Below are 24,138 nucleotides of genomic sequence, written 5' to 3'. Positions count from 1 at the left end.
GAGTGGAAGATTTCCCGGCTGACCTTTGAGTACGACTCGGAGCCGTTCGGGAAGGAGCGGGACGCCGCCATCAAGAAGCTGGCCATGGAGGCGGGGGTGGAGGTCAACGTCAAGATATCACACACACTCTACGACCTGGACAAGTGAGGAAATGAGTCATTTTTCTAATAAAACCTCAACCTCAGGTTATTTATACATCTGTAATAAAACACTAATGTGGCTAAATATCAAGTGTATAAATTTTGTCATATTAAAAAAAATAGGACATCTGATGACGGCCTGTGTTAATTTTTTTTAAACATATGAAGATTTAATATTGAGTTTAACAACAGTGGAAAATGTCAAACAATATAAACAAAATTAAAATGTCCTGTTAAATACAATAAACTCAAATTGTGGTGCAGAAATTGCACATATTTTAATCCTATTTAAGAGGGGATTAAAATATTTTAAATGATCTCAAATATCATAAAAATATTTCTAAGTCCAAATTTTCTTAGATTTTGAAATGAGTCATTCTATGGACACCCATGAATCAGGTTGTGTGAAAGATGTGAAATAATCTCTTAAATAAACTTAGTTTGAACCAGATCTTTGCTCTGCAACATGAAAATAATCAAAAACATCCTGAAAAAAATCCAACAAGATCCAAATAAAAACAGAAAATCCTTGGCCTAGTCAAATCCCAGATGTCGATGCCATGGAACGACTTGAAACTTTCTGAACAGGCAAGAAGCCCCTCAGATATGTCCCAGCTGACAGTGAGGAGTCGGGGGACACATTCCTGTTGATTTCTTTTAATTAGGGGATAAAAAAAACATTTATTTTTGTTACTTAAATGCAATAAAATCACTGTATTTTTGCATAAATAAAGTCGAATATGTGAACAGAACTTTTTAAAGCAGGTTTTATAACTTCTGTGCCATAGCTGGCACTAAATCAGTTCATCCTTGTTTTTCTTCGTTTCTCCGTCTGAAGGATCATCGAGCTGAACGGCGGTCAGCCTCCTCTCACCTACAAGCGTTTCCAGACGCTGATAAGCCGGCTGGACCCGCCCGAGATGCCGGTGGAGACGCTGTCGGACGCGCTGATGGGCGGCTGCGTCACGCCCGTCGCCGAGGACCACGGCGAAAAGTACGGCGTCCCGTCGCTGGAGGAGCTGGGTGAGGAAACAAACGATCAACATATTTCATTCTCCTCATTCATTTTTAATTCCATGAAAGGAATCACATTTATTCACTGACTTCTACTGAGAAATATTTCAGGAAACCCAAATCTGCTTTTATTGATTAAATTTAGCTTGAAACGGAAAGCAGTTTTAAAGAGACAGTGACCCAAATCTGGTTCTTACTGCTGAGAATCAACAGCATGTTTTTATTTTTTTCATCTGAGCCCGAAAGAACTTGCAAACCTCATTTCTTTCTTTTAATGCAATTTTGTTGTACTATCAGACTTTTTTTTTTACATAATTTGATGATTTTGGCCATAAAGTTTGAACACCGCTGGTTCTCTGGTGTTGTATATATTTATTTACTAAACATTGAAAAGGAAAAACTGGGAGCAATAACAACAAAACGTCTCTCCTTAATACAAGCATTAAGCGCATTCAGTCCCGTTTCTCTATTTAAAGTCTTTTCCTATTGGATTATTTAGTCTCAGCTGCTTACAGGAACCTTCCAGATGCCTGCTTTCCATTCGCAGACCTTCAGTTCATTCATATATTTAGCCAGCCTGCAGCCATCTGCTCGGGTTGAGCAGTTTACGCCTGCTCAACCCGACTCTTTCACAGATCCACCAGCCACTTAAGCTTCAACTGGACTGTGTCTCTGTGCAGGTTTCAACCTCACAGGCTGTGATTTATCCCTGAAATCAGCCAGAGGCCACGTTTAGCCTGCTTATCCCCACTCCGTCCAGACGTTAAGTTTTCCGTTCAGAGTGCCAGGATCCTGGCACCATCTGCTGGCTGCAGCTGCGCTGCGTGGGAAACGGCGCCCTCTGCTAGCTGCAGCTGCGCTGCGTGGGAAACGGCGCCCTCTGCTGGCTGCAGCTGCGCTGCGTGGGAAACGGCGCCCTCTGCTGCTCAGAACCGTTTAGGGTTTATTTCTAACCCAGAATGTAGCTCTAAACTCTGTTTGTTCTGTAGATGATTCATTTAGGAGTGTAATGTTGCAGCAATAAATGACCAAGCCCTGCTACGCCCAGATGCTTTAACAGAAAGAAGACGTCAGTTATGTCAGTTTTTTTATTCATAGTGACGTAGTTCAGTGTTTTGTACAGAATTTATCCATCAATTTTAATAAAAGTTAGAAAAATAGGAATTTTATTGTGGGGAAATGTTTGTGTTCTGAGCTGGACTAAAATCTGATTTTTCCTCAGTTTAAGGTTTGTTTTACATTGATTTATATTTAAATAACTTCCTTTATCTTTTTTCACACAACAGTTTTCTGTTTTTGTCCGACTCTTTAAGCGTTTTGGTCTCCAGACATCCTGAGATCAGGGAGTAAAACTCATTTTGTTTTCGAATGGATCCAGTTTAAATACCAAACCACACAAAATACAGTCTTCAAAAAGCTAAAACTGTCATTTAAATGATCAATTGTGTTTAATTTAATGTAGTTTTGTTTATTTAACGAAACAAAAATGTTTTCTGACCTTTGAATGCTGGATTTAAAGGCAATGTAAATGGATATTTTTCAGGTTTCGACACCGAGGGCCTCCCTTCAGCTGTGTGGCCTGGAGGAGAGACTGAAGCTCTGACTAGGATAGAGCGCCATCTGGAGAGAAAAGTCAGTATTACACCCTCATGTTAGGATTACAGAGCCTTTATGATTAATTATCCTTTATTTATTTAGCTTAAATTTGAACAAGATGAAAACACTTCCTGTTAAATATATAAATTGGTTTCTAACAGTAAACTTTTCTTCAAAGAATCATTTCTACTACTTTTCTATTTCTGTATTGGTTTTGTCCTGTTTTTTTATTTCCTTTGCATTTTTGTTTTGGGTTTTTTCAGCATTGCGAGGTATTTTTTACTCATGAAAAGGTTCAACGTTTTTTATTTCATAGTCATAACAATAAGCTATCAGGCATATACAATGGTGTAAATTTCCACCCAAAAATTTGTGATAAAAAAACTTTGAGATTTTTAGATTAATGTGAAAAATTTCATTTTTTTTTTCTCAATTTTTCTACTTTTCAAACTCAGAAATTTCCTCTTGAAAGTTTCTGAGATTAGTCTCAACATTACTGAGAATGTACTCCATTTGTCTCTCTGCAATGGCTGTAATACATTGTTGTAGGAATAACCGTCACACCTGCTTTATCTGCTCACGTTAAGAGTTTTCATGGATTTAATCAAACAGTAAACAGACATTTTTCAACTTTAGAAACAATCTTTTAAGAGATTCTGTCAGGTGTTGACCAAACATCTTAATTTCTGTTCATCTCGTCTCTGTGGCCAGGCGTGGGTGGCGAACTTCGAGCGTCCCCGGATGAACGCCAACTCGCTGCTGGCCAGCCCCACCGGCCTCAGCCCCTACCTGCGCTTCGGCTGCCTCTCCTGCCGCCTCTTCTACTTCAAACTCACCGACCTCTACCGCAAGGTCGGCCCCCCATCTCACAGCACGCTCCATAGCGACCGATTTATCCTAAATACATCGATAAAACCCACCAACAAACTGTTAGAATACTAACAAGCAGTTCGTCTTTAAATTAAATAACATCTTTTCAAATTGATCAGTCCCTCCAGGGTTTCTCGATTGTTTTTGCATTCAGAATAAGTAATTTTATATTTGCAAGGAGTTTTCTTAAAATCAGAATAGAATAGAAAAAGCCTTTATTGCCCCACAGTGGGGAAATTTCTTCGCAACAGCAGCAAAATTGAATATACAACATTTATAAAAACAGAATAAATAAATAAAAATACTGTGTAGTAAGAGGAAAAATTACAATAAATGTCACTTTTTGTTCGTGTGGTGACATCACAGACTATAACTTTATTTAAATTAAGGATAAGGCAGCAATAAGAAATACTGCCACCTGCAGGTGGGAGTTAGAATCACTTAAACGCTTTTTTTTTTTTTACTATTTTAAAGGCTGATGATGCTTTAGTGCTAAAGAAAATCAAAGAAATTTCTTGATTTTTGCGTGAATTTTGTTTTGTTTTCTTTGGAACAAGAACAAGATTTTCTCACTCTTGCTTTATTTTGCCAAGTTTATTAAACGGCCCTTGTGTGAATTTTAGTTCGAGCCACTGAATGTTTTCGATCCATATTACTAATAAATCAAATTAAATTAAATTAGGGAACATTTCCTTATTTTTAAATGTGTATCACTATCAACAGTAATCAATGGCCACCCCAAATTGTTCTGAGCTGCTTTAAATGGACCTAAAATCAACGTTAAGCTGCAGGAAACAAAGTGGCATTAATGACCTGTTTTCCTCCACCTCTGTGTTTAAACGGCTCCAGGTAAAAAAGAACAGCTCTCCTCCGCTCTCGCTGTACGGACAGCTGCTGTGGCGCGAGTTCTTCTACACCGCGGCTACCAACAACCCGCGCTTCGACAAGATGGAGGGAAACCCCATCTGCGTCCGCATCCCGTGGGACAAGAACCCCGAGGCGCTCGCCAAGTGGGCCGAGGCCAAGACCGGCTTCCCCTGGATAGACGCCATCATGACACAGCTGAGGCAGGAGGGCTGGATCCATCACCTGGCCCGGCACGCCGTGGCCTGCTTCCTCACCAGAGGAGACCTGTGGATCAGCTGGGAGGAAGGCATGAAGGTGAGCAAAACGCCAACTCCGTTTTCACTGAACTATTTTGATCCAGAAGGAAGAGCTTCAGCCCTTAACATAAACATTGACCTTAACTCCTGGAACCCAAAGTACCAGGAGAAGAAATAAATCCAGACATATGAAATACTACATGAATATTTCATATCAACATAACAGATAGAGGTGCACTGATTGCAGTTTACTGGCCGATTACAATCTTTCAAAAACCTGATGTGCCGATTCCGATTTAGAAAGAGATACATTTTTTTGTCTGAAATGTTGCTAAGCATTTAAATAATTTCCCTCACCAAAACTTTTACGCTTCATTGTTTTTGCATGAAATTTGTCTTTAGGCACCCCCCACTTTTCACCGTATGCCACATTTACGTTGTCTCTCAGCCAGATGTGTGGATTTTTATATTTTTAGAGTATTCTCTGGAGTGCTTTCTTTATCTTGATACCAGAACCATTCAAATAAACCTTGTAGTTCCTGAGATAAACTCAGAAACGATAATAAAACATTTTGCTGCTTCAGGTTTTCGAGGAGCTGCTTCTGGACGCAGACTGGAGTGTGAACGCAGGCAGCTGGATGTGGCTGTCCTGCAGTTCATTCTTTCAGCAGTTTTTCCACTGCTACTGCCCCGTGGGCTTCGGCCGGCGCACCGACCCCAACGGGGACTTCATCAGGTGGGTACCTTTCCTGTCATCGCCCATTGGTGCCAACAACCGATTCCAACCGCATGGATGCTGCCCTCCTTCCCTCCGTCCCTCTCTCTCCATACACCAGATATTATTAGGTTACTGAAAGGACCTTAAACCTGATCCAGGAAGTAGCTCATATTAATAGATTTATTTCTCAAAATGTTTGGAAAGTTTTCTAGACTTGCTCTTTTATCTTTAGTTTATAAAATGAGGCTCAGATCAGGCAACCATTCAGCTGCACAGGCCAAACTAAAGCAGATAACAAGAGAGAGAGATGGGGGGTAAATGCGGGGCCTCCAGATCTCTGGGTAAGTGATGAGATAGAATAAGACTCCTTAAACTTTTTGCTGTTTTCTTGTTTTGCCATCATTCCATCTTTCCGTCTGTTCCAACTTCAGTACTGTAGTCTCTGGGATGTCAGGCATGTCTTTTCTAACAACCTCAGTTCTCTCAGTGTAATTTTTAATTGTTTGTGAATGTTGGTGATTGTGAACACGCATACATCAGTAGGTTTATGCCTGTTGCTAGCAGACGACTCACTACAGAGACGTAGATTATTTCCTCTCTTTTTAATGGATGTAGCTCTGTGTTTGTGTTTTTGGCTCATCTGTTTTTTTATGGGGGGGGTTGGGGGAAAAGTTCAGCTGTCCCTCTCCCCTGTGTAGATTGTAGCTGATTGCTTTTAAGTTGATTGGCCGTTCTCCAGCCCCCTCCTTCCACCCAGGCGCAGTCTGGGCCGCCCGGCTCCAGACCGCCCGGGGTAGAAGTTGGAAATCCAGCTGAGAAATCGGTGGCCGTTTTGTTCTGATTCTACCTGTGCAACCCTGAGGGACGGGACTTGCTCACGCCCCAGCGGCGCCCTCTGGGCAGGTTTGTGACTCGGTAGCGTCTCATTTCGTCAAAAGGGACCCTGACCGCTTGGTAGGGAAATGCAAACGCCTTGCCTGCGTTCGTTAGGTAGAGCTCTGTGAAGCATTTCCCGGAAGGTAGCGAGGAGAGGCGTTGGACCAGCTGTAGCTCTGCCATCGCAGTGTTGCACGGGTGGCGCTGGTACTCGTTACCCGCGCGGTGCCACGCGAGCCGGTCCGTTGTCCAGGCGCTGGGCAAAGCCCCTCGTCCGGCCCTTTGTGAAATGTTCAGTGGTGCTCTGCGTAGGTGAATGCAGCCTTGTTGGTTCCGGTGGGCCTGGAGCAGCGGCTGGCTTTACGCTGAAAAACAGACATGGGTTAGCTAGTTCACACCGTGGTACCGCCCCAAATGATGTAAAAATTAATCATATTTCAAGTACTGGAATTGTTTTTAATGCAATACATGCAGAAAATTCCTCATTTATACCCAAAATCACAAGAAAAACAAACATTAAGCCCTTTAAATAATAACTTAAATAGGTTGAACATGAGATAGTCGTTACATTCTTATTATTATTACATATAAATGTTTCTTTTTTGTATCATGGCTAATTCAGTCATATCCTAAAAACACAAGGAAAACAAAAATTAACTGCCTGAAAATTAGGAGATGCTAGGTGTGCTGAAAGTTTTCAAAGTTTGCAAAAATGCTAAAGTGCTAAACAAACAATTAGCTATTGGCACATGTGCAGAGTAAAACTACTTCAACGTATTGTTACGAAAGTAAAAGTAAAAAGTAGCCAACAAATTACTCAATCATTTAATATTTAAAAACTACATAATCAGGTGGACCAAAATGTAAAGTTAAGTTGAAATTTTGGTGATTTAATGCTGGAAATGACAATAATTCACATACTTAACAAAAAAAATCAGGCAAAAGAAAATGTTTCCAAATCAGTTTCTTTCAATAAAAAACTTATGAAACTTTAACAAATACTGCAGGTGTGTGTCAGTTATTTGTGAGTTTTTGGTTAAAACATGTTTTTCATTCAGTGGTAAAAAAAAAAAAAGAGAAATTTTACTCAAGTACAATAAAATCACTGTAGAAGTACAGCGTAGCAAAAATACTCCTAAAAGTATTTTTTTAAGTTACTCATGTAAATGTAGGTAGTTACTACCCTACAGCCATTGTGTTTCTCTTAAAAGCTTAAGCTAAGTGTTGGATACAAAACGTATTTGAGCTGAAACAGTAGGAGTAAATCTTTGTACCACAGGTGTAGGCTCCGCCCCCAACGCCACCCGCTGTTCCCTTCCAGGACCGCTCGCTACTAGCAGGTCGCGGATCTTCCTGGCAAAAGGGTTGTGGTCCTTTTTGGTGAAATGAGGGGGCTCCCTAGTGGGCCGGCCCAGAGTGTGGCGCTGTGGCCGTGGGGAGGAGACAGTCAGCAGGGGGGCTATGGGCCTGCTGACCACTTAAAAGTTAACCACCACAGTCTGGGGATGGGGAGCATGTGTGAGCTCTTTTCTCAGTCCACCACTGTCTGATCATGAGGGATGAAGGTTGGAGGGAGGGAGGGCGGGGGCCTGGAGCTGCGAGGTATAATGGGAAACTTCTGTCATCGAGTTTGGAGCATATTTCCTCTGACGACAGGCAGAGCTTTAGATGCTTTATAAAAAAGAATATTAGGGGTGCACCGATTTTATCGGCCAGCCGATTCATCGGAGCCGATTTCCTCAATTTTGGGAGATCGGTGATGGGCCGATACTTACTTACATGTGAAGCCGATCAGCAAAGGTCTGAAGATCAGCTGCTGTCTTCTTCTTCTCTCCTGTTAGAGAGGTTTTACTGTTAGCCCCGCCCACCAGGTGACATCCGCACGTTTGCAGTTAACAATAGTCACCCACTGTTACCAACTCAGCGATTTTTCTTGCTACATTTATCGCCACTTCAGACAAAAAATATTTGGTATGAGGCTTTTTAAGTGATTGGTAATCGGCGATCGGCCAGAAAACTGCAATCAGTGCACCTCTAAAGCACATTCCTCAGAAACATGTAGACACGGCAGATGGATAGATCTGAGTTTAAACGCCAAAGTTTTATTAAACTTTTATTTTCAGCGAGAAAACAGTTTTCTTTTCTTACCTTTTTTTTTTTTTTTTGTTGGCAGAATTTTCCCAGCATACACCTGCTCCGGTCGGGGTGGGGGGAGGGCGGCGGGTGGGTGGGGTCAATGCTCTCTGCTTTCTAACCGCGTGTTACAGTAGACGTCTCCTAGCATCTTCTACTCAATCGGCAGTGGTCTCTCTCTCTCTCGAGTGATGGTGCGATCTCCGTAGCGAGCGGAGCGTCGTCCGTCACGTGCGTGCGTGTCGGCCCACTGGGCCGGACCACACCAGCCCCCACCCCTCTCTGCACACTCGCCCCCCCTCCTTCTGTCCTGTCAGTCTCCCCTCCTGGGAATAGGTAAGGTTGGACCGAGTCCAGTAGGTAGGTGGCCTCTCTTTGTCACACTGAGCGACTCCTGGCAGCTCAGTGACTCAACGCTATTGTGAGAAGTTGATTTTTTTGGTTTCATCTCTTGGAGGATTATATTTTTCCTATTGTCAGTGGTGTGGCTGTTGCCACGGTAACTTACAGTAAATGTGCTCAGGACCACAGCCCCTCGTTTTCAGGTTTGGAGCTTTAGTTCTCACTCTGCACTGTCATCGTGTCTCACTGCAGTGCCAGAAATGCTCAAAAATGAGTTTCAGAATGGAAGAAAAAGATTTCCTGCTTGAGCTCTCGTACCGTAGCATTACTGTGCAGTGTTGTGGTTGTACCTCTCATTTTGCAGCAGCTATTTTCCATAGAGCCTGTAAGCATGATGGCCAGCCTGCTCCCATTAATTAGACACAATGATGGGCGGCAACATAAAACACACATTTTCTTAACACTGATGAGTAGAAAACTGTATTCATACATATTTACAGCTATAAAACTTAAATTAAAACACATTTGTGTTAACTATTAAGTAAGATAATTCCCATTTGGCAAAAGCAAGAGCATCTAATGTCGTCTTGTGCTTCCAGGCGATACTTACCTGTCCTCCGAGGTTTCCCCGCCAAGTTCATCTACGACCCCTGGAACGCCCCCGAGTCCGTTCAGGCGGCAGCCAAGTGCATCATCGGAGTCCATTACCCGAAACCCATGGTGCACCACGCGGAGGCCAGCCGGCTCAACATCGAGAGGATGAAGCAGCTCTACCAGCAGCTGAGCCGATACAGAGGCCTGGGTGAGGAAATGAAGTCAAAGCGTTGCTGTCATCGTAAAAAATGCATCAAAAAAGTATCACACACAACAAATAGCACAATATATTTCACATGCAGATACAAGAACCTAGATTTGTACAGAATTTTTGGGAGGGGAAAAAGCCCTGAAAAATTCAAGATGGCGGCCACATTTATTGCAACTTAACACTTTTAGTAACGTATCACTTAATTCAACCTATTTACTGATTGATCATTTTCAAATGGTTGTCATGTAAAATCAATTTTAGAACTAAAATCACCATCTATGAATGTGTTTGGTGTCAAATCCTACATATTTTGAACCACTTTTTTTTTTTTTCTTGATCTTGTTTTTTTTTTTTGGTAGACATTTTTCAAAATGGCCACCATGTTTGTAATGGAGAATATATGTTTGCTCTAAAATTAGCTGGCAGTTGTTTTTTGGCTAACTGTGATGGGCACAGCTAGCCAAAAAGCAACAAGACTATTAGCTCTGCTAAAAAAGTTAGCAGAAGCTAACGCTAACCATTATGTACAGCCATTTTAAAGTATCACACACAGCAAATCGTACAATATCCTTCACATGCGGATACAAGAACTTAATTTGGTACAAATCTGGGGGGAAAACCCCTGAAAAATTAAAGATGGCCGCCGTCGTGGTTGCAGAGGAACATTTATTTTTGCATTAAAAGTGCCAATGTTTACCACAGAGGAATCCTTGTAGTGTCTAATTGTCTTAAATAAACCCATACAAATTATATTTACTGATCATTTTTAGATTTTTTAAGATGCAACAAGAATCTAATATTAAACACATATAAAAATAATTAGCGGGCGCTAACGCTAACCATTACATATAGCCATAGTACAAAAATGATCACCCACAACAAATAACACGAGGTTCTGGTATATGGAGAAATGTGTGGATCCGATATCTCCAGAAATGCTTATTTGTAAATTTTGATATGTTAGTTCATCTCTGTTTAATATAAAAAGGGCAAACATGGGAATATTTTTGTTTTTTATGTAATTGTGTTATAATTTTCACACATTAATAGTTGCCCAATAATTGAACACACACAGATATTCTGCAAAAAAACAAAGCTTTTAAAATATTTCTTAAATATTCCAGATGATCAGGAGTGTGTGTTTCTGTTGTCCAGGTCTGTTAGCTTCTGTCCCGTCCACAAACGGGAACGGAAACGGAGGAATGATGGCCTACTCTCCTGGAGAGCAGCAGTCAGGGACCAACAACAACAACTCACATTGTAAGAGATCAAGGAACAAAATATAACTTGTGCAGAGTTTTTATCACTGATTAGGATCCGTCTGAAGACATTTTCTCTTATTTTAGTGCCTGGAGTGTCAGGAAGCTCGGTGGCCACAGGGAACGGCAGCGGGAGCATTTTATTTAACTTTGACAATGAAGAACAGACGGGGCCCAGCAGCGTTGGACAGCAGCAACAGCAGCGACTTCACACACTGCCACAGAACCAACATCAGCAGCAACATGGTAAGAACACTTCTGACATGAATGTTTCCTGTTAAATATCACAGTTTAGCCTGTATTTGTCTGAATGAAGGACTAAAGGTGGCAGAAAATATGACGGCTTGCTGAAAATTTCCCAAAACACAACAGAAAAAATGTGTTGAATTCTGATAAAAAACAAACATTTTGGCAGAAGGTTTGTCTGGTACAAAAGTAATGCTACACAAAACCCACTGTGAGGCATGGAGGTGGCAGCATTATGCCACCCTCCTTAAAGATAAGGAGGGGATTATATTCATCAGCATTGATGTGAGTCCAAATCATCAAAACGAGATTTCACCAGAGGAAAATTCAGAGAAACCTACAGTCTGGTGGATCTAAATAACTGAAGTATACTGGATCAGATATTCTACAAATCAAGATCTGGGAGGTAGAAACGCACTAATCCACTTTTAGTATCGGCCGAAACTGAAAAACAGCTGAAGTGAGTTAAAAAGTTTCTGTTTTTAAACACAGACAGTAAATTATAAATTTGAAAACTGCAGCAGTGCAGAACATTTAAACACACCAACAGCTTCACAAGGTCAAACATGTAGAAACAACTTTAACATGTTCAGTGCATTTAGGAGTAAAACAGCCCATGTAAAATAAATGATAAAGACGCTGAAACAAAAGGCTGTAAACACGTAAAGTACAAACTGCAACAAACTTTCCTTAAAATGGTTCGGAAAGTGAAATTGTTTCTGTGCAGCCTTTGTTTAACCAGACGTGTCTCACTGAGGTCAAAACTGTTTTTCAGGAAATGCCTGGCCAAATTCAGCAAATTAATAATAAATAATAACAAAGCATAGAATTAGACTGAATAGATCTGCCCTTAGGGATTATCACAATCTAGAATTTATTTCAGTATCGGGACCGATTCAGATATTGATATCGGATCGGTGCAGCTCTACTTCTAGCAAGGAAGAAAGGATGCTGAAATTGAATCATAAAGTGTTTAAAAGTTTCAGGTCCAAACCTTTTCAAGAATATCTGTTATCTATATAGATAAATAACAGATATTTTCCTCCTGACAGATTTGTTGGGTTTTTCTGTTAATTTGTGCAGAAGCCACATTTGAGGGAAAAATGTCTTTTCATTACATAATTCTGCACTTTGATGCATTTTATTACTTTTATCTCCTAATCTAGATTATTTCTGAATTTATACATCAAAATTAATCAACTTCATTGTGAATTAAGCACAAACTGTGTTGTGTCTCCAGCAGGATACCACTCAGTGCCAGACGCCAGCCAGAACATCACCAGCAGTCGACTCTATCACGAGTTTGCTGTGCCTCAACACCCAGGTGAGAACTGTGAGCAGGTACCATTCATGTAAAACCAAAGATAAGAAGAAAAATACATTATTATTCCAATGTAAGTACTCATCTCTGCCACCAGGGGGCAACACATTTACAGTAGCAGCTTGTTCCTTGCATGTTTTCTGTGTGTTCATGCTTCAACACGCCAAATTTGAATGAGTGGGTCAGTAAAAGAACCTAATGACTCACTGACCAGCTGATGAAACAATTTGAAACCTGGAGCTGCTGAAACTCCTGTCTCGGTTTACTCCAGTTCATTCCTCTCATGTCCGTTTCTCTGCTTGCCCTCGGCGACTTTCAGGCCTCCTGCTGCACACCAGGGGCAGCGGCATCACCGGAAAGCGAGAGCGCGAGTCAGAACGGGAAGAGGAGCCGGCGTGCTGCTCTGTCAACAAAATGCAGAGACAGAGTGCAGAGGTCAGCCCTCAAAGTGCTGAAGAACTCAGCATTTCTTTTTCCTTCAAAATACAGGAAACATCTGCAGGCTGAAATTAATGCATCTAAAATTAAGGCCTTAAAATGTCTTAAAGTCATTTAATAAAAGTAAAAGTCCAAAGTGCAATTCAAAAATGATCCAAATCTGGCCCACTGATGCAGATGGAGACTTTTAATTTGTAATTTTCTTACCAAAAAAGTACAACACAAAGTGTTTATCTTTTTCAAACTGAGCTTTAGCAAAAGCAGAGACTTTTGCACCCAAATCAGCTTTTTTTTTTTATTGAACTTGGCTAAATTTTGAAAGAAAGTGACCCAAATCCTGTTCTTACTACTGAAAATAAATGTGTTCAATCAACTTCAAAAGAAACTGAAAACTAGATGCTTTTCTTTTAATACAGCAAATGTGCAAAATCTACGGCAGCATATTAGGGCCATTGTAGATTAAAAAAATAAAAAGAGTAGCAAATTTCCACCAAAGAAACTGAAATTAATCCCGGAAATTTTCTACAAAAATTTTTAAATTCTGAGTTTCAAATGCTGAAAAAATTCACTTTTGAAACTCAGAAAAATTAAAAAAATGTTTTTCTAGAACATTCATTTATTTATTTAGTTCTTTGGTGGAGCTTTGCTTCTTTTGTTATTTTTTTATCTACAATGCCTTAACACACAATCATAAAAATCCCTAAAAAGGTTTTGGAACTACAATAAATATCCATTTTGAAAAAATTAGACTACCTTATTTTGCTACTTTTAGGTTGTTTTGGTTTCTTTGGACACGCCTGAAATAAACTGATTCTTACTTTAGTGACAGGTGATTCTTGACAGGACTATTTAATCCTGTATTTTTCTTTGTCAGGATGTCATTTAAAGGTTTGCGTTGCATCATTGCCTGTGACTCACTTTTAACTGAATGAGCTGGGAGTAATTCAGACTTTGTCTTTCATTTTTATCATGGAACCTGCAGTTAATTCTTTCCTGTGTCGTGTTGTAATAATTCAGTTCAGTTCAATTTAGTCATATAAATGTCACCTCAAGGCACTTCAGGAGAAAACTAAAATTACATGGGCTGGTGTGACGTAAACAAAAACCAGTTTCAACCAGGAAAAAACATTTTCTGGTTAAAAGATTATTAGTTTTCTCTACTTATCGTAACGGATACCCAAGTAGTCGTTCATAATTTATGTGCTTGTGGTTGGTTTTGTAATTTATTGCTAAACTGCTTCTAAAACAGGTTCAGGTCTCCTTTTAATGTGATCAGATTTTCCTCTCACAGGCTGTAAGTTTGGCTGCTCTTAAATTATTTTAGTAATTGATCATTCTGACGAGTAATCGATTATTCACATTTAAAAATTTGCCACATTCTCCAGGATTTTCATTTCACCTCTTGCACCTTTTTATACAATATTAGTAAAACATAAAACATTAAAAGATGCAAACGCACTAATAATTCAATTTGTTTAAGTAAGAAAACAAGCATTTCAGTCCCTTGAATGTACCAACAGCTTTTAGTGAACAATTAATCATTTGTAGCAAAGAATGCATCATTAATTATAACATCAGCATGTGAAAAGCTCAGGCCTTTAACTTAAATAGTGTGTGGCTAATATTATAATAAGAACATTATATTAATGATTGAATCGGAAAAGGAATTTTATAGGAGATTATTTTACAGAATTTGAACCGAGTGAAGGTAAAACTTAAACTTGAGGAGTTCTGTGTGTATTTATATATTAATTAGTGCTTTCAGTGTGTTGTTCTTTCAGCAAGTGGCATTTTTGAGTCATTGACGATGACTCAATCACTAAATTAGCTGATGATTATTTCCAATAATCAATTAATCAGGATTAATTGATTAATCATTTCAGCCCTTGTTGAGAGCCTGAATTTCAATAGGAAATACAGGATCAACTTTTTAATTTGTCAAAAACTGAGTAATTGTGCAAAAGCTGTAAACTAAGTTCATATGGGAATATAATGATGCCAAATGTCGCTCTTTGCTGCAGTTAGAGGTTTTATCCAGCTGCTCTGTGTGGAGCAGAAAGATGAACTTTTGTCTAAACTCAGCCTTGTTTTTTGCATTATTTTAACATTTTTAGCATTATGTAATGCTTCTTTTAGTTCTGACTGTACATATTTGATCAAGTTCAGGAGGGAAACTGTTTACCTGAAGGCATTTCCTAACTCATAAAAATCAACACAACTCTACTTCAAGTTTTATGAACATTTATGGCTCATAATATGCTGAGGTACATGCAGCCCATGTGGCAATTTCATTTAGCTTCTGTGATTACATAGAATATATGTTGTAGTTGTCCTGTGTGTATATATATATTAGAAAAAAACACAAATCTGGTTTATAACAAAGTTACAAACTGTCAACTTTATTTTGCTTTTGAATTGTAATTCAAGACAGTGAAAAATAGCTTTATTTGCAGGAAAACAGCAATTTCTATGAACCGACTTTTATCTATTTCTATGGTAAAACTGAATTCAAAGAGTTTAATCATAATTTTACCTAAAAAAATCAAAACTAAATGTTTGCAGCACATTTTAGGAAAACACAATGAAACCTATGTTATGTTTTCTTTTTTTAAACTGACATGATCATTTACAGCCTTTTTTAATAACAATTTCTGTAAATTTTCCATAAATATTGTTTGTCTGAATTATTATTTAGTGCCAAACACATTTACTAATTTCTGAACATTTTTATCCAACAAAAATAAGAAATTGATGACACTTCATCTCAGATCTGCTTGTTTCATAGGAAACTAAATATCTGAATACATTTAACAAATTATAAATGTTATCAACTTGCTGTATATGTCAGAGTTAAACATAACCTTTGGAAAAGGCCCTGCGACTATGAATGTTTATTTTTTTTATCCTTTGCATAACCATCAGTGAGCCAAAGGCACAACAAATAGTGTCTGTTTGTATGATGTGAACTTTCCTCTCCCACTTCAAAGCAAATATATTCCATTATTTGCAGTGTGTTCGCAGCGCAGACTAGTCATCTATGCAAATGTCAGACCTGTCATGAAGCTGCTCTCAATAAAAAATACAAAGCAGATGTTTGTATGCAGGAGCTCCAGTATGGAAAACAATGGTTCACATAATGGGCAAAAGCCGTGGAAGTGGGAGTGCAGGAAAAAAGTCACCAGACATTTAGGAAATGTAAGATGGTAAAACCATGAAGATTATGTAATGTCTGGTTTGGAAGACAAATCATTTGTTTTTACATTTCAGCTAAAACAAAAATACTTACAGTCTTCTCTATAATTGGTGCTAAAACCTTTTTTAGCTATAAAAAGTTTATTTTTTTGTTCATCTCTTGAGTTGAACACCAAATGTTTGAAAAAGGAATGCCTTCTTGCCATCACCCTAATCTATAAGCACCCACAGATTCTCCATCAGATTTAAATGACAGTTTCAATCGTATTTAAAGCTTTAATATTACGTCCAGTCAGAAACATTAAATTAAAGGATTACTTTCAATCAAACTTCAAAAGCACAAAATATCACCAACTATTTTTGTTCTATTTCTAGTGCAAATATCTTAATACAATTGAAATAAGACAAAACAAACTTAACAGTAACTTTCAGCAAAATATAGGTGCTTGTTTTACATTAATATTGATGAAAAATTTCTAATTTTATTGGCAGATGGGAAAAATGTTTTGTTGTAAGTGAAATAATAATATTTTTCATCACTATTAAGACGTTGTTGGCTTAAAACAAGCTCATATTTCTTGTTGAAAAGTTACTTTTAAGTTGGCTTTATCTTATTTCTAGGGGAACTAAGATGTTGAACTAAGAACTAAGCCGAAATTAACTTGTAATGTTTTGTGTTTTTGGAGTGTAAATCTGAATAGTTTGGGTCCAAATGTATCTGTTTGATCTGACTCTAGAAACCTGTTAGTTCCCGCAGTGCAGTAAATATATTACTATAGATACAGATTCAGCTACTCCAGGCAAAGTTTCTCCAGTCCAGTCTGGTTAATAAGCAGCTAACCTGCTATATGGAGACCAACAACACTCTTCCTCTTTTCCAGTCTGACTGCAGAGTCTGCCTTGCTTGTATTGCAGCATTTTCAGTGTTAAATGACTTAAAATATGTCATCAACAAAGAGAAATGGTGTGGATTTGTGGTCAGTTAACATCCTAATCAGCAGGTTTACCAATGATCTTTCTGGAGAAACGGCTGACATGGTTTAAGTGAAATCAAGTTTATTTGTATAGAACATTTCACCAATTATAAAACAAGCAATAAACATTTTGTCAAACACAAAATCTATCCAAATATATCGATCAATGTTTCAGTAATGATTAATCAAAAGCAACTCTAAACACGTGGGGGTTTAGCTTTGATAACTTTGTCCCCCAAAGGGACAATTTGCTTTCCAGTTAGATGGACAATTGCAGATAAATACATAACATAATGAAGATACACCACAGCATCCATATGGCAAACGGAACAATTATTTACCACCACAGATGTTTAGGCTTTGAGGCCGACACTGACGTACATGAACATTTATACCTCCTTTGCAGTTTTTCAGTTTTCTGGAAGTTTGTTCCAGATTTGTGGTGCATAGAAGCTGAATGCTGCTTCTCCTTGCGTGGTTCTGGTTCTGGCTGTAGAGCAGACCAGAACCAGAACCTGACAGGTCTGGAAGGTTGATCCAGCAGCAGCAGATCTTTAAGTGCTAAGCAGTGATTTATAAACTTACAGAAGTATTTTAAAGTCTACTCAGAGAGCCAGTGGAAGGACTTTAAAAACCTGCGTCTTTGGACATGTACAATGTTTTCCAGTCTTAATTAGATCCAATCCTATTGCTGTGCTAGCAGTTCTTATCCGTTTATATGCTGATGACACCGTTTTGTTCGTATCTAGTCCAACTTGACCTGTTGCCTTCTCTAAGCTTCACTTTCCTTTAAATCCAAACGTCTCTATCATTACAAATCACCTTTCGCTCAAAGCACAACCTTCCTAGCTTAGATTACAGTGGGATTATCTACAGGAACGCCTCCACAACTTCTCCGTAAACCGGATGTCTTCTGCTTTACTGCAGTCCAATTTGCCCCGGGTTCTCCTTTCTCCATGGTAATCAGTTACCAACTGGGCACCACCCCATCTGGAGCAGGTTACAAGTTAATTGTTGAAAAACTGATGGGTTTTCAAGCTGATTATTAATTTGGTGTGGACGTGATGAATCAGCGTCTTTCTCTGAATGAGAGAGATGGTTGCCTCAGTAACAAAATATTTGAGTGACTGTTTTCTGAAGGTTTGGTACATCTGAAGCCAAACTGGACCAAAAGTCCAGACGTTACCATTTCTGAAAAGCCATGTCAGGAGTTGGCATACAAGTAAATGTCAGCAAGCTTCAATTAATCAAAGCTTTATTAAATGGCTGAACTGGAACTCCTGTTCATGTGAGTTTTTATTTATTAAATAACGTTATTTATAGTGTTCCTTCTTGAATATAACCCAAGAACTAAATAATTGTTCTTTTTTTCTGTCTTTAAAGGCGTTTTTAATATTTCCATGTTGTCTCTGGTCTTTCCTGCAGACATCTTAGGCCTGGTGGAGACGAGACGGCTTGAAAACACGTTAGCATCGCCGTCCGGTTGGATGTTTGAGGAACCGTCGCCTCCTGAGCTCCATCCGGACACGACGACCTGCCTGTCGATCTCAACGCACCAAATCTGTGTGTCTTTGTTTTGTTTTTCAGAGCTCCCAGAGGTATAAACACAAAGGTGAAAATGGGATGATTTGTTTAATCCAACGACAAAATTTGATTTTTGGTTGTTTTTTTTTTTTAAAAAGGAAATTGGTTCTTTCAGGTGGGACAGCATAAGAAGAATGTGCAAAACGCCTCAAACCTACGTCTTGGTTAAAATGTTTGCAAAAAAATAAGTTAAATTAACAAGAAAAGAAAAAAAATCACTTAATTGTCTTAAAACTGCTGCCACCAGCCAATATAAACTGTACAGATACTGAATTGCAGCTATAACTGTGATAATAAATTTATTTTTTCCCACTCTTACAGTAAAACTACCTACGACACTAAATCCGACCCATCAGTTTTACATCTTCACAGCAAAATAATGCAGTTTTTATATTTGTTTTATGCACCGGAGCAAAAAATTGTGTATTTTATTTAATGAAAATGTGGACATCTAAAAATGAAGGACAGTTTTCATTGAAATGTGCAGTTATTCTGAGGTTTTTCCTTGAATCAATAAAAGTAACTCAAAGTGTAAGTTTTGACAGTGAGAACCAGACAGGTACTTTCAGGGACTTTATAGAAATAATCCAAGTACGTTCTCAGTTCACCTGTTGCTAGTTTGTGTGTAAATACAGTTTTTATTCATTTGAGGTCCAACTGGTAGTTTGTTTTGTTTTTCTTAAGTCTGCTGCTGCCTGCTTGTTGGCAGCTAGTGACTGAAGGTTTATTTTGTTTGGAGGTTTTACGACACAAAGCACAGGAATCTAATTACACAATGTCAGACCAGCTCCATTCTTCACCTTGGATTGTTTTTACAGTGTGTTACTACAGATGGCTTTGAAGATTGCTTTTAACTTGTTTATGCTGTAAAAAAAAAAAAAAAAAAACTTGTTTTAAAGATGTGAAATTTTCTGTGGAAAATCTTTAGGGTTCCTTTACTTTTATTTTTTTATTTATGATGTCATGGTGAGTCACCCACCTCACAAACAATAACTATGAAAAGATTTGTAAATATCGCTTTAGTTCAGTGAAAAACACTGATAATGGATTATTTCAAAGCACTTTAAAAAGCTATTCAAATGAAACACCTGGCAGCCAATTTAATTATACCTCTGATCAGTCTTCTTCTTTTCACCATGCCACCATTATCCTCACATCATCTGTTTTCATGTTGCCATTTTCTCCACATCTCCCCTCATAGCAGCCGTAAGCTTTTCTTCTCCTGCAGCTGTCTCTGTTTCACCTCTGAAACTTTCCCTCCACTCCCCCACCTGCACTCACCGTTCACCATCTTTGAATGCTTCAGCATCCTGTTTAAACTCATCATCCTTAAACTCATCCTTTTTTTGTCCCTCTCCTCTCGCCGTCCTCCCATTCGAGCAGATGAATTTTATTTTAGGCCCATTTTAGGATTAGAGTTTACTGCATTTTAGACTTTTTAGCTGTTTAAACACAGTTGAATTGTCGCTGGTCCTGTTTTGGTAGCACCGTTCTAAGGAACCTTAGAATAAATCAAACCCTGTCTGTGGTTCAGTTGAATATTATCACTCTGCACTCTGATTGCCCCACATTGCAGATTTTCTTTCTTTTATTCTTATTGTTTGTGTTGTGGATGCCCACTAATGGCATAAAAACAAGTCACAGCTTCTCCACCTTTTGCTTTTTGTTTGTTTTGAAGAAAAATGTTTGGACTCGGCTGTAAATATTAATCAGCTTTAATCTTTGCTGTCCCAGTTAATCAGACACATGCAGAATGTTCTGCAGGTGGAGAGCTGTTGGACCATCTGCATATTTAACATTATTATTCACAAACCCATTGACTCTGTGGTTTTTCCACCTTTAGGTAATATTGTTAATGTTTCAAAGATTTTTATTTAAACTTACACAACCAAATATGTAAAAAATAATAATAATTTTATTGAGTCAGTAACATTTTCACCTTTCTGTTTCTCCCTCCAAAATCTCAATTTGTTTAAAATTACAACTTCAGAGGATTTCGACTTTAGTTATAAATCAGTTAATCTGAGGGCGTAGAAGTCTCTTCACAAAAATTGCTGCTTTTTTTTAAAGATTTCATATAAAACTAAAAACTCAATGAACAAAAAGATTAAAGCAGTAAGTTGAGCTAAAATAAGTGACTGCGTTTAAATGAGCTTAATTCTGTCAGAAAAGCAGAAACCGACATTCCTTAGAATAAATCAAACGCTGTCTCTGAAGGATTTCTACTACCAGAGAAGTTAAACCACTTATGAACACATGGCTTCTTGTCACATTGTGGAACCCAGAATTGTACAAAACTGTTCATTTAAAACATAGATAAAGGCAGAAATTTGTTGTTAAACATTAGAAAGATGCAGCTGGTCTCATTCAGGTTCTGTATTCGCCCTCCGCCATCATTTATTTACATCTGTTGAGTTGATGTAAACCAGACAATGTACCAAACCCACTCTCTGTAAAAGATACCTCTCACAATTATAGAAATCCAAACCTCTTCACTGTAATTTATAAACACAAAGGATTTAAGAATTAAATCTCACTGGAAAGATGAACTCTAGTATGTCAGCCCCCATTATTCTGGGAAATGTGCAACGCCCCATACGGCATTTTACGTTTTCAACCCATACACGTGACTGTAAGCGTCTTAGATTAGAGTGAAGATGACGTCCCCCACATGATGCTTCCCACACAACTTCAAAGTAAAGAAATAAATGCAGAAAGTTTCATTTTTTGTCATGTTTAGGCAGGAGAAAACAGATCAAGTCCCAACCTGAGACTCATACCGGTTTTGTTTAACATAAAATGTGGGACAAATAAAAGAGTCAAGTTACTTTGGATTGGCTCTGTTCAAATAAACCGTGCTCCCCTGGCTATGAACTGAACCAGATCTGAAACGAAAGCACCAACCAACGTTTGCGCATTCCAAGCATCCTAAAAAAACAGACTGCAAATGAACTTAAACGCTTCATTAATGGGTGAAATGAAGCTTTTTATTTCAGCCAGTCTTCGTGATGAAGCTCTGGTGACTCGCGTCTCTGTACAGTTCTTGATATTTGTTCATCTGTGATCATGCTGCCCCGGCTTCAGGAGTAACGCAGAGGGGGGGGGGGTGTAAAGATTTAGTGTTTCTGTATTATAATTCTGTATGTCCTCAAAAAGATTTAAACATTATTAGGTTTTTGTAGTTTTTATCACAATAGTGAAAGCAAGTTGAACCAAGTTTTTATTCCTGATTTTATTTCCCATTATTATTATTATTATTATTGTTATCTTTTTGTTCCCTTCTGTGACATGAAGGTGAAAAATACACCATCTGTCATCTCTGTAAGTACTTTGTTCTCTGTTTCTCCTTGTATTGTGAAAGGCTTTTCCTGTGCTTGATCGAGTTCATGATGGGGAATTAAAACTGCTACAACTTGACGCTGTCCTCCATGTTTTGCTTTGTTTGCATCGATGCAGGGAATCTCATCTGATACGACTGAGACTGAATCCTCGTTACTTTCCTACAGAGTTTATCAAAGACAAACAAACCAACCTCATCTTGAACATGCCTCGTCTCACACCAGAGTAAACAGAGTTTCAGGTTTCGGTGGAACTGCTCTGATTTTTAATACAATTCAGACTCAAAAAATGTTAATATTGCAAAAAAAAATAAAAAATTAAATATTTTGGTGTTTATAATGTGAGGCACAAATCTAAAAAGTAGCAGCAAGCAGGAAAGCTGTATGTAATTATTTAACAAAATGTCCATTTTCAAACCCAAAAACAAAACAATTAAATCACATCATAACGGTGAGCTGTTAGTTTTACCACCTTAAAAGGAAGCATTGGCTTGAATACCAGCAATGAGCTCACTAAAAATTCACAACATTGGGAAGAAAACACAAGTTTTCAGACAGACATCCATTACATTAAAGTCATTGTGTTTCCATATAAATGTATATTTTTTATTTATTTATTCAAGTTTGACTTAACCAGGTAGTCATCACTGAGATTAAGCTGCTGCCTATCATTGCCAATGAAAGGTAGCAACATAGTTAAACATCATGTACAAATATCATGCACCAAAACTAGTGTTAAACAAGTTTTAATACATTCAAACAGATACATTTCACTCAATTTGCATGTGATTTATTTTGATTCTATTCCAAGTTTTATCCAAACTTTATTACCACCATCCATCAGTTATTTTCATTGGAATTGAAACTGCCAAACCCAGGCAGCTCTACTGGATTGCTAAGAAAGCAATGATTCACCACACCAGACAATATTACACAGTGTCTTCGTTTCTAGTGTGATGGCATGATTTGAACGACTGAATCTGACATCTTGGTGACGCATGTCTGAGATGCAGCTGCTTGGGCTGAAGAAGATTGATTAGTTAAACTTTCCACTTAGTTTTTGTTGAGATAACCTGAACATTTATTATTCTATTATGCTATAGGGGAACAAAATACCTTATAGTGAAAGGAGCCAATCTGCTGTCAACATGTCGATGTTTTTCCAGTAAGAAGTCGACAAGGGTAACGTGAGCAACGGCACGTTAATCAATTCATGCAATCTTCTTCCGGATGAACTTCCAGTCAAGCTGAGTCAGAGTCAACTAACCCCAACTCTTTATTCTGGTTCTCCTTCACTTTTACTTATGACAACAAATCCTCCAAATATTAGCTGTGGAATGGTTTAAATGTGCCTTTGAGCCCAAAGGTTCAAACCTGTTATTAATTTCGTCACATTTACAAACTAGCTTAAGAGATTCAGTTTTTAACTGAATGATCTTTGTACTAAACTTGTTTATTGATTTTTAGATTGGGTGGTAATATAATGGTTAGGTGCCACTGTGCGTGTGTAACCGGATCCTTTTCTGCATTGTGCTGGTTATTGAGTGAACAGGCCGTGACGCAGTTTATCTTTTAAAAGATGATTCTTGGTTTATTTCTGACCAGAATACAGACAAAACAACCGCGTTAAAGGCTGCCCGCTCCAAGTCCTCTCCTGCAGGACAACATGACAAAAAGGGCGGGGAAACACCTTACAAAAAAACTAAACAAACATTTTTGTACAACATACCTGCCGAGAATGCAGACAAAACAACCGTGTTAAAGGCTGCCCGCTCCAAGTCCTCTCCCGCAGGACAACATGACAAAAGGGGCGGGGAAACACCTCTCACAACTTACAAAAAAACTAAATAAACATTTTTGTACAACATACCTGACGAGAATACAGACAAAACAACCGTGTTAAAGGCTGCCTGCTCCAAGTCCTCTCCCGCAGGACAACATGACAAAAGGGGAGGGGCTAAGGGGCGCAAACAATTTAAAGACAATACCACAGAAGAAGAAATAAAAGGGAGGGGCTTCAATCTAACTCCATATGTTTCAGTAAGATAAGGAACAAGACAAATAATCAAAAAAAGACATTTTGTGTAATTATAACAAAAGAGAATTACAACCAGGTTACACTTTGATAGACTTGGCTTTGGATGAATGGATATTTTTGTGCAGAATTAGCGGTGCATGCATTGATAAGT

At 38.4% G+C, this 24,138-nt stretch overlaps 1 protein-coding gene and 1 long non-coding RNA gene across 3 annotated transcripts in view; one reads left to right on the top strand and one right to left on the bottom strand.

Annotated features, from left to right (window-relative positions):
* Window positions 1–18,738, top strand: part of cry3a (cryptochrome circadian regulator 3a) — a 33,161-nt gene extending 14,423 nt beyond the window's left edge. Inside the window, exons 4-15 of one of the 2 annotated variants that reach the window (XM_015019897.1) lie at window positions 1–143; window positions 979–1,163; window positions 2,698–2,786; window positions 3,462–3,602; window positions 4,470–4,781; window positions 5,308–5,459; window positions 9,392–9,594; window positions 10,753–10,857; window positions 10,944–11,102; window positions 12,346–12,426; window positions 12,743–12,858; window positions 18,453–18,738. In XM_015019897.1, coding sequence (XP_014875383.1) covers window positions 1–143; window positions 979–1,163; window positions 2,698–2,786; window positions 3,462–3,602; window positions 4,470–4,781; window positions 5,308–5,459; window positions 9,392–9,594; window positions 10,753–10,857; window positions 10,944–11,102; window positions 12,346–12,426; window positions 12,743–12,858; window positions 18,453–18,461 — 1,695 coding nt within the window. In that variant the 3' untranslated portion in view covers window positions 18,462–18,738. Of the gene's footprint in view, window positions 144–978; window positions 1,164–2,697; window positions 2,787–3,461; window positions 3,603–4,469; window positions 4,782–5,307; window positions 5,460–9,391; window positions 9,595–10,752; window positions 10,858–10,943; window positions 11,103–12,342; window positions 12,427–12,742; window positions 12,859–18,452 lie in introns of both variants that reach the window. The other variant, XM_015019896.1, reaches the window with a different exon arrangement.
* A 688-nt stretch (window positions 18,739–19,426) lies between these two features.
* Window positions 19,427–24,138, bottom strand: part of LOC106938068 (uncharacterized) — a 10,527-nt gene continuing 5,815 nt past the window's right edge. The window contains exons 2-3 of the long non-coding RNA XR_001422527.1: window positions 22,400–22,405; window positions 19,427–21,160 (exon numbers count right to left, since the gene is read on the bottom strand). This is a non-coding gene — a long non-coding RNA (uncharacterized LOC106938068). The remainder of the gene's footprint in view (window positions 21,161–22,399; window positions 22,406–24,138) is intronic.

This window comes from Poecilia latipinna, unplaced genomic scaffold (assembly GCF_001443285.1).
Source record: "Poecilia latipinna isolate Pla-1442-1.1 unplaced genomic scaffold, P_latipinna-1.0 Scaffold2500, whole genome shotgun sequence".
NCBI classification, from domain to species: domain Eukaryota; kingdom Metazoa; phylum Chordata; class Actinopteri; order Cyprinodontiformes; family Poeciliidae; genus Poecilia; species Poecilia latipinna.
Note: the sequence above shows the minus strand (reverse complement) of the source record. Positions and strands in the feature narration are given on the sequence as shown.